This window comes from Oncorhynchus gorbuscha, unplaced genomic scaffold (assembly GCF_021184085.1).
Source record: "Oncorhynchus gorbuscha isolate QuinsamMale2020 ecotype Even-year unplaced genomic scaffold, OgorEven_v1.0 Un_scaffold_346, whole genome shotgun sequence".
Classification (NCBI taxonomy): domain Eukaryota; kingdom Metazoa; phylum Chordata; class Actinopteri; order Salmoniformes; family Salmonidae; genus Oncorhynchus; species Oncorhynchus gorbuscha.
Genome location: NW_025745205.1, coordinates 627403 through 636797, shown reverse-complemented (window position 1 = coordinate 636797; position 9395 = coordinate 627403). Strand labels below are relative to the sequence as shown.

Here is a 9395-nt window from a genome sequence, read left to right as displayed (position 1 = left end):
CTTTAAATTGACCCAACATCAGCATCTAAGGGCAACTTCACACTACTCCTCCCAGTGTAATGATAGGCAGGGCCTGGAGTTTTTCCTCACCACGTGACCAGGCCAGGGAAAAACTCCTGGCCCTAGTTGTAAATGGAATGTCTCAACACTACTGTGGTTTATATATGAATACTGGGTCCATGTGTTTTTCACTTTGAATGGTTTCCTCATTGACCGCTTCCCTCTGTGTGTAGTGGTCGTGTTTTCAGGTCAACTGGCTTGATGCTTGGTCCAACGTGGATTGATCATGTATAAGTTATTACAGGTGAAGATTTTAAATGTATTTTAGTCAGTTAGCAGACACTCTTATTCATAGCAACAAGAGCATTTAGGGTTAAGTGCTGTGCTCAAGGGCACATTGACAGATTTTTCAGCTTGTCGGCTAGGTGATTCCAACCTGCGGCCTTTCAGTTATTGGCTCAACGCTCTTAACCGCTTGGCTACATCCTTATGAATTTTTATTTGTGCAGTGGGGAACCAAAGCACAATAATTAAGACTACATTTCCATTAACCTGTCAATAAGACAGATTCCCTATCAGACTGATAGACTGTAACGATGTAGATAGATTTTATATCATTGTGAACAGAGTTCCGGAAGCACTGGACAGGTGCCTGGGCGAGCAAGGCCTGTTGTTTGTTGCTCGTCTCTGTTCGTACTTGGACGCAGGGATGAGGAGGAGGAAGGCGCAGGGTTCCCAGACGCCAGCACACTCCTTGCCCTGGAAACGAACCTGGCGACCCAGCAGTTACAAGGAGAGAGAGAGAGTGCTGACTGGAATGGTAAGCTGTCAATGTTTGTTGTTTATACAGGGTTTAACATGGTTGGATTTCTAGAGTTCGATAAAGCCATCTTGATACCCCTCTACCCTTCCCATCATATTCTGCCTAGGAAAACACTTTTCTATTCAACGTTGCTGAGATATTTAGTCACATAATTAGAATCCATAGAATGGTCCTTTGGAGGATGGATTTTTGGGATATATTTGACATATGTATCCTAAAGCGTAATTAATTGAAGTTTGAATATTTATGCCATTTTGGCCTGACCAAATATTACTTTTTAAGGTTCCACGCTTCAGTTATAGGTGCTACAAAGCAACATTTAGTGTCATATACAACTTTACCACTTGCTCTGTATTTTGATTAGTATATTGATTGCAATAACACATTTCTTGCATTCATTTATGAATATTTATAAAGGAATATTAAAAGTACATGTTTTTTTATTTATTAGGCTTTAAACATTTTTTTTTACAAATATTGTCAAACATAATGTACAATTCAATTCAAAGTTCTGCTAGCTTTAAAGTTATGGCTTCTTTTATAGAGATACTTTGGCATAGTTAACAATGTAACCAATCACAGCCCTCCTTTGTTCCTAGGCCGTCATTGAAAATAAGAATTTGTTCTGAACTGACTTGCCTAGTTAAATAAAGGTCAAATAAAAAAAAAACGTTTTTTTAAAGTGTCATTGCACATCCTGCAAATCAACAGCAGAGGTGACTATTTTGAATCCATTTTCACATTCACTCTGTTGGTAATGCTTAAAAATGTGTTTATTACTCTAAAAGTAGCAGAGATTCCACTCTGTATCTTTGATATGCCCATAGTGTATTATGTCCAATAATATATTGAAAAATTAGCCAAATCAAAAGTGGGATCTTTTCACTTCATGTTGATATTTTTCTATATTCTGAAATATATGTAAGAAATGTTATTGAAATCAAAATGCATATGACAGAGCAAGCAATTTATCTTCATATGACACCATGTATTGGCATGTAGCACCTACAGATGAAACAATATGGAGTCTTACAGGAGTCCTGGGTAATGTCAAATTCAAACTAATAGTTAGTTATTTCTAAATCATGCTTTAAGACACTGTTAAATATATATATATATATCTCCTCAGCAAAAAAAGAAAGGTCCTCTCACTGTCAACTGCTTTTACAGCAATCTTAACATGTATAAATAGTTGTATGAACATAACAAGATTCAACAACTGAGACATAAACGGAACATGTTCCACAGACATGTGACTAACAGAAATGGAATAATGTGTCCCTGAACAAAGGGGGGTCAAAATCAAAAGCAACAGTCAGTATCTGGTGTGGCCACCAGCTGCATGAACTACTGCAGTGCATCTCCTCCTCGTGGACTGCACCCGATTTGCTAGTTCTTGCTGTGCGATGTTACCCACTCTTCCACCAAGGCACCTGCAAGTTCCTGGACAATTCTGGGGGGGGGAATGGCCCTAGCCCTCACCCTCCGATCCAACAGGTCACAGACATGCTCAATGGCTCTTTGCTGGCCATGGCAGAACACTGACATTCGTGTCCTGCAGAAAATCATGCACAGAACGAACGAGCAGTATGGCTGGTGGCATTGTCATGCTGGAGGGTCATGTCAGGATGAGCCTGCAGGAAGGGTACCACATGAGGGAGGAGGATGTCTTCCCTGTAACGCACAGCGTTGAGATGGCCTGCAATGACAACAAGCTCAATCCGATGATGCTGTGACACACCGCCCCAGACTATGATGAACCCTCCACCTCCAAATCGATACCGCTCCAGAGTACAGGCCTCGGTGTAACGCTCATTCCTTCAACGATAAATGCGAATTCCGACCATCACCCCATGTCAGACAAAACCGCGACTCGTCAGTGAAGAGCACTTTTTGCCAGTCCTGTCTGGTCCAGCGACGATGGGTTTGTGCCCATAGGCAACGTTGTTGCCGGTGATGTCTGGTGAGGACCTGCCTTACAACAGGCCTACAAGCCCTCAGTCCAGCCTCTCAGCTTATTGATGGAGGGATTGTGCGTTCCTGGTTTAACTCTGCCAGTTGTTCTTGCCATCCTGTACCTGTCCCTCAGGTGTGATGTTCGGATGTACCGATCCTGTGCAGGTGTTGTTACACGTGATCTACCACTGCGAGGACGATCAGCTGTCCGCCCTGTCTCCCTGTAGCGCTGTCTTAGGCGTCTCATATTACGGACATTGCAATTTATTGCCTTGGCCACATCTGCAGTCCTCATGCCTCCTTGCAGCATGCTGAAGGCACGTTCACGCAGTTGAGCAGGGACCCTGGATAGCTTTCTTTTGGTGTTTTTCAGAGTAAGTAGAAAGGCCTCTAGTGTCCTAAGTTTAAATAACTGTGACCTTAATTGCCTACCGTCTGTAAGCTGGTAGTGTCTTAACGACCGTTCCACAGGTGCATGTTCATTAATTGTTTATAGTTCATTGAACAAGCATGGGAAACAGTGTTTAAACCCTTTACAATGACGATATATGAAGTTATTTTGATTTTTACGAATTATCTTTGAAAGACAGGGTCCTGAAAAAAGGGATGTTTCTTTTATTGCTGAGTTATTTATATATTTCAATAAACAATCCTGTTGTGTGTGGAGGGGAAGTGAGGCAACTGGAACCTGTTTCTGGTCTGTCGAACCTTCAATACAATGCTGACTAATTACGTTTTCAGGAAGTACTCCACATGGAAGGTTAGTATGCTCTGAGGTCAGTTTCATGAACCATGTTTCCCCCCAAAATCCTTCCAGATAAAGGAATGTCATGAATCTCATTCTGTGATTGGTTGTTACAGTCTTGCAAACATCATTGTATGTCAACACTGTGCAAACACCTCAAAAAGGGTCTGTGTCCCATAGACCTAAGATTCTTTACTTGTGCATTCATATTCCATGTATTCCATTCTGGTTTGTCTGACAATCTTTTGTCCTGTTATGTGTTTATTTTCCAGAGATCTGATCCTGAACCCAAGTAGTTACTGAAAGGAGGAGAAGCCAGTACATTTGGTTACAGGTCACTGTGAAGGACAACATGTTATTTAGGTGTTTAGCTATTACTCAAGACTATCAGAAATCCCTTTGGCTATTTATATACAGTACCAGTCAAATGTTTGGACACACCTACTAATTCCCAAGTGGGCCGCCAGAGTGACGCAGCGGTCTTAGGCACTGTGTCTCAGTGCTAGAGGTGTCACTACAGACTCTGGTTTGATTCCAGGCTGTGTCACAACCGGCCGTGATTGGGAGTCCCATAGGGCTGCTCACAATTGGCCCAGCGTATTCTGGGTAAGGGTTTGGCCGGGGTAGGCTGTCATTGTAAATAATAATTTGTTTTTAACTGACCTGCATAGTTAAATAAAGGTTCAAAAAAATACTTTGAAAGTTTCTTCAAGTGCAGTCGCAAACACCATCAAGCGCTATGATGAAACTGGCTCTCATGAGGACCACGACAGGAAAGGAAGACCCAGAGTTACCTCTGCTGCAGAGGATACGTTCATTAGAGTTAACTGCACCTCAGATTGCAGCCCAGAATAAATGCTTCAGAGTTCGAAACATCTCAACATCAACTGTTCAGAGGAGACTGAATCAGGCCTTCATGGTCGAATTGCTGAAAAGAAGCCACTGCTAAAAGACACCAATGAGAAGAGACTTGCTTGGGCCAAGAAACACGATCAATGGACATGACTGGGGGGAAGTCTGTGCTTTGCTCTGATGAGTCCAAATGTGCAATTTTTTTTGTGAGATGCAGAGTAGGTGAACGGATGATCGCCGCATGTGTGGTTCCCACTGTGAAGCATGGAGAAGGAAGTGTGATGGTGTGGGGTGCTTTGCTGGTGACACTGTCTGTGATTTATTTAGAATTCAAGGCACACTTAACCAGCATGGCTACCACAGCATTCTGCAGCGATATGCCAGTCCCAATAAGTGCAAACGAGATGGGATATCATTTGTTTTTCAACAGGACAATGACCCAACACACCTCCAGGCTGTGTAAAGGCTATTTGACGAAGAAGGATAGTGATAGAGTGCTGCATCAGATGACCTGGCCTCCACAACCCAGTTGAGATGGTTTGGGATGAGTGCCCAGCATATGTGGGAACTCCTTCAAGACGGTTGGAAAAGCATTCCTCATGAAGCTGGTTAAGAGAATGCCAAAGAGTGTGCAATGCTGTCAAAGCAAAGGGTGGCTACTTTTAAGAATGTAAAATCTAAAATATATTTTGATTTGTTTAACACTTTTTTTGGTTACTACATGATTCCATATGTGTTATTTCATAGTTTTGATGTCTTCACTATTATTCTACAATGTAGAAAGTAGTAAAAATAAAGAAAACCCTTGGAATGAGTAGATGGGTCCAAACTATTGACTGGTACTGTATTCTGTATTACATTTCAAATATATATTTGTCTACTGTTACATTGTTTAGAATTGGAGTGCATTCTCATTGTGTGCTTAAGTTAACCCGTAGCCTACTCTTTAATTTACTAAGTTTTACTAACTTGTTTGTTTTAGATTGTATGCCTATTCTGTTTTTTTGTGTAGAACTAAATAGTAAAATAATCATTTTTGGAGGACAAAGTGTGTGTTTGATTAAATTCACTACTTCAATGAAAGTCAAAGAAGGCTGATTTAAAAAATATATAATATTCCTTTCAGTAGCAGCTACAATATGATACAGCAACCGGTAGCAATGTTGGAACTAACATACGTCGTGTGTAATCAACGTTTATTTTGAAAAACGATCCAGGAAGTAGGTGACATCTTGTTTCCGGAACAAGAAGAGTTGCGTGAAGAAGCGTAGTTTATATTGGAAACAGTGAAGTCTTAAGACGTTGACTGAACAATGCAAATTATTATAACATAAGCGTTTAACATAGAGCCAAGAAGATGTCCGATACTGTAGCCTTTCATGCTCAGCTAGCCTCCATCATTGAGGTTTTGGCAAATGCAGCCGTTGCCGAAATCTGCAAACTTGTAGATGACGGCCATGCTGCCTTACGGTTGGAAATTTCCCATAGCCAGAAAGAAATCGACAACCTGCGGAGGAAGCTGGTTTTGACAAAATTCCAGAATTCTCGACGGAACGCAGATAAATTGGGAGTCCTGCGACGCACAGTTCACAGACGCGTGGACACCGATAATTTTACCCGGACAAGGGCAAGAGAGAACTTCGTAGAAAAGCCAACAGACAGACTTGGATATTGTAGGTTTTAAACTTATTTCAAAACGTTAAAATGAATGGGTCATGTGAAATATATGACTTTTGAGCGTTGTTCTTTTCTGGTGCAGTGCAGAATTGTTTTGCCGACAGTGAAGGGAGCAACTTTACGCAGAATGTAGCCAACTGGAGAGACTCTGGACGCACAGCAACAGACCGGGATTGGGGTATGCAGGTCAGTTGTCATAGACATGGTCAAATGTATTTTATTTCCCCATATTTCCAATGGCGTTGGGAATATTTTTATAATAAAATGTTCCTGATGAATACAAAACCCAGATGGCAGATATGCAGGAGGCACCTCTTATCAAAATGGAGAACCATGGCACCAGCAGAACAGAAGGTATTTTTGTTAAACTTATCTAATCTATGCACTTTACACTTTGTTGCTTGACCGATCCTTCAATGTTTATTGCAGTATTTGATTAACTTCTTAGTCATAACCCATAACTAATAAGGCAAAAAATAATCAGTCTCCACTACAGGAAGCTGATGCTGTGCTTTACTTTTCCCCATTTCAGAGATTGTCCAACTGGCCAGTGAGAAGATCATTGTGGCAGAACCAGGTGCTTCGTCATCTACTGAAACCACAGACCATCTGGACCAGCAGGGCAACCGAGAAAAAGCTCCAGACACCTCACTCAATATAGAACCTGAAAACCAGACGTTCCAGCATCCAGCGTCACAATACAGCAGAACAAGACAGGACCATCAGGTTGCTGAGGGTGTGACCTGGGAAACTGACCATCAACCCATAGAATACAGCCTGTCCCAATGGACAGAGAACCAAGAGACTGACAACCCAACTGTGAATGCTCCTCACAATTTAGGGCAAGACTCCAAAAGGCTGTCTGAACATCCAGAGAGGAGAGGGGCGCCTGGTAACTCTGGGATCTGCATGTCTGCTTCAGGCTCTCTGGACTGGCTGCCTGATGTGGTGATGGTGGACTCAGTTCCCATTAAAGTGGAGGCAGATATGAGTTCAGAATGGAGCATAACTGGCCAAGAGTTGACATCTGGAGACATCTGTTCAGACAGCAGGCAGCTTGTGGACAACAGAGGAAGAGGGGGAATGGAGTCTGGACAGACAAAGTGTCCCCCTGACACTCAACATGCAGAGCAAGGGACAACTGTAGGATCAAGGTCCAAGATGTCAGATTTCCATGGACTGTCCACACGAAACAGATTTTCATCCCCAAGGGTTACTCTCCACCAGGTTCCCCAAAGAGGGAAGCCAGCCCACTTCCTGAATTTCAACAGAGGCTCCACTTCGTCACCGAAAGGCATAGAAAAGCAGCCACAACAGCTGACGTCTCACTCGCCCAAGAGGCAACTCCGGTGCAGCCTCTGTGGAAAGCCCTTCCACCAGCCGGCGCACCTGCGGAGTCATATGCGGGTCCATACAGGGGAGAAACCGTACGGCTGCAGCCACTGTACCAAGCGCTTCTCCCACAGCCACCAGCTGAAGATGCATGAGAGGGTGCACACCGGAGAGAAACCATTTCAATGTGTCTACTGTGGGAAGTCCTTCACCCAGTCCGGCAACATGAAGAAGCACCTCCTCGTCCACACTGGTGGCAGGCCACAGGATATTGGCCTGCCCTGAGTGTTCCAGGGTGAAGTGTCCCCTTGGTACAGATCTAGAATCAGCTTCCTCTCCCACAATCTTAACCTTTACCATTAGTAGAAAGAAATGCTAAACTGACCCAACATCAGTGTCTAGGGGCAATTTAACACTACTCTACCGGGCGTAATGAAATGCAGGGCCAGTAGTTTTTCCTCAGAATGTGACCAGACAGGGGGAAAACTCTTGGTCCTAGTTGTAAGGGCTCCACACTCGTGGATTTTCATATGAAAACTGAGTCGATGTGTTTTTAACAGTTTGATTGGTTTCCACATTGAACAGTTCCGGTTTGTAGTGGTAGTTTTTTCAGTTTACTGGCTTGATGCTTGGTCCAGAGTGGCTAGATAATGTATAAGTTATGAAGAAGACTCGATCCCGAGCTAGCCTGATGACTCTCACTAAATTATTCAGCTGCTCTGTCGTTCACAACATACTTTAGTCTGAGACTGCTATCATTGAAGTTGTTTGTGGTGATAAGGGACACTGGGTGTTGTACAAAATAAAGTCATTGGTAATTGCATCGTCTCTAACCAATTAAAAATGTCCATGCCAATGACTAATTTTAGAAACATATCTTTAATCACGCGTTTTCTGACTCTGGTCCAACCCAATCGGTTTCTGGACCAATCAGATGGCCCTGGATGTGTTCGCATTCAGTGAAAGGTCTGTGAGGTACTCCGATCTGGACTCATTGCTCTCAAGAACCTGACGTCCGAGGGAGTGGCAGGGTTTGGCCAGAGCAAAGAGTCTTGGGAGCCAAGAAAACCCTGAGCCCCAGTAATATCTGAAAGTAGAATCCAGTACATTGTGGTTACAGCTTCCTGTGAATGACGACATAAACCATTATATTATTGCTGTATGATTGCTGCACTGCATACACCCCTATTACCAATTTAATTATTAGTGTGGTTTGCTAAGCGCGAGACCCCACTTTAAATTTGTCATGCTTTTATATTATTATTATTTGGAATACTACTCCTCTAACACCGTTTAAGCTAGAAACGCCATTCAAACTTTAAACGTGCAGAGCGGTCAGGACCAATGTGCTTGCATACAACTTTATATAGCTTTTGTACTTTTTAAACTATTAAGCTTTTTGTCCCTTATTTACTTCTATGGTTTTTATTCAACATTCTAAAGGTCCTATTGTGACATCAAGTCCCAGACTTCCAACATCCATTCATGGTGAATAATACCATTTTTGACACAAATCTGCAACTTTGACCACATTTCCAGCACTTTAAATAAAAACCTAGAGGGTATGACATTGAGGTCTACTTCTCTGGTATTCAAATCTGGAATCGGAACATAATTATCTACTACCAATAAAAAGTTACAGCGGTTTGTCTGAGTTTAGAGTGACGAAAAGCAGCTAACTGAAGTCAGATGTCTCGTCGTTGAGATGCCCAAACGAAGCCGTTGCCATGGATACCAATGCATTTTAATGGTAAGAATGTGCCACGTACTAGAATGGTAACCTTTTTAAAAATAATCTACATTTACAGTATCTCCTCTTTAACCATTTAAATTATCAATTCCAAACCAACATTGATATGTTCAAACATTAATATGTTCAGACTATTCTAAATTCAAAATTTAGATTGCTTGTCAAAAGATTTGATGCTATATATACACATACAATTGGTAGAAATGAACATGGGGTTTGAATGAGAACCATAGGAATACACAGGTAGCTATTCAAAATGG

General features: G+C 42.2%; 1 protein-coding gene across 3 annotated transcripts; it reads left to right on the top strand.

Moving 5' to 3' along the window:
* The first annotated feature begins 1 nt into the window (after nucleotide 1).
* On the top strand, nucleotides 2–8651 carry LOC124017876 (zinc finger protein 777-like). 3 transcript variants are annotated; one of them, XM_046333130.1, is made up of 5 exons: nucleotides 2–820; nucleotides 3797–3887; nucleotides 6141–6239; nucleotides 6344–6407; nucleotides 6586–8651. In XM_046333130.1, the coding sequence occupies exons 3-5, from the start codon at nucleotides 6234–6236 to the stop codon at nucleotides 7668–7670; spliced, it is 1155 nt and encodes a 384-aa protein (XP_046189086.1). In that variant the 5' UTR covers nucleotides 2–820; nucleotides 3797–3887; nucleotides 6141–6233; the 3' UTR covers nucleotides 7671–8651. The 3 variants fall into 3 exon arrangements, with proteins under 3 accessions (XP_046189086.1, XP_046189085.1, XP_046189084.1); XM_046333129.1 differs by having other exon boundaries at nucleotides 6136–6239; XM_046333128.1 differs by lacking the exons at nucleotides 2–820; nucleotides 3797–3887 and adding an exon at nucleotides 5103–6049 and having other exon boundaries at nucleotides 6136–6239.
* Nucleotides 8652–9395: the final 744 nt, after the last annotated feature.

Bases quoted from the DNA above. Each gene is read 5' to 3' on its own strand.
- LOC124017876 (XM_046333128.1), top strand. From the start codon at position 5,734: ATGTCCGATACTGTAGCCTTTCATGCTCAGCTAGCCTCCATCATTGAG. The intron at 6,050-6,135 runs GTAGGTTTTAAA...TTTCTGGTGCAG, and splicing joins AACAGACAGACTTGGATATT to TGCAGAATTGTTTTGCCGAC. The intron at 6,240-6,343 runs GTCAGTTGTCAT...TACAAAACCCAG, and splicing joins ACCGGGATTGGGGTATGCAG to ATGGCAGATATGCAGGAGGC.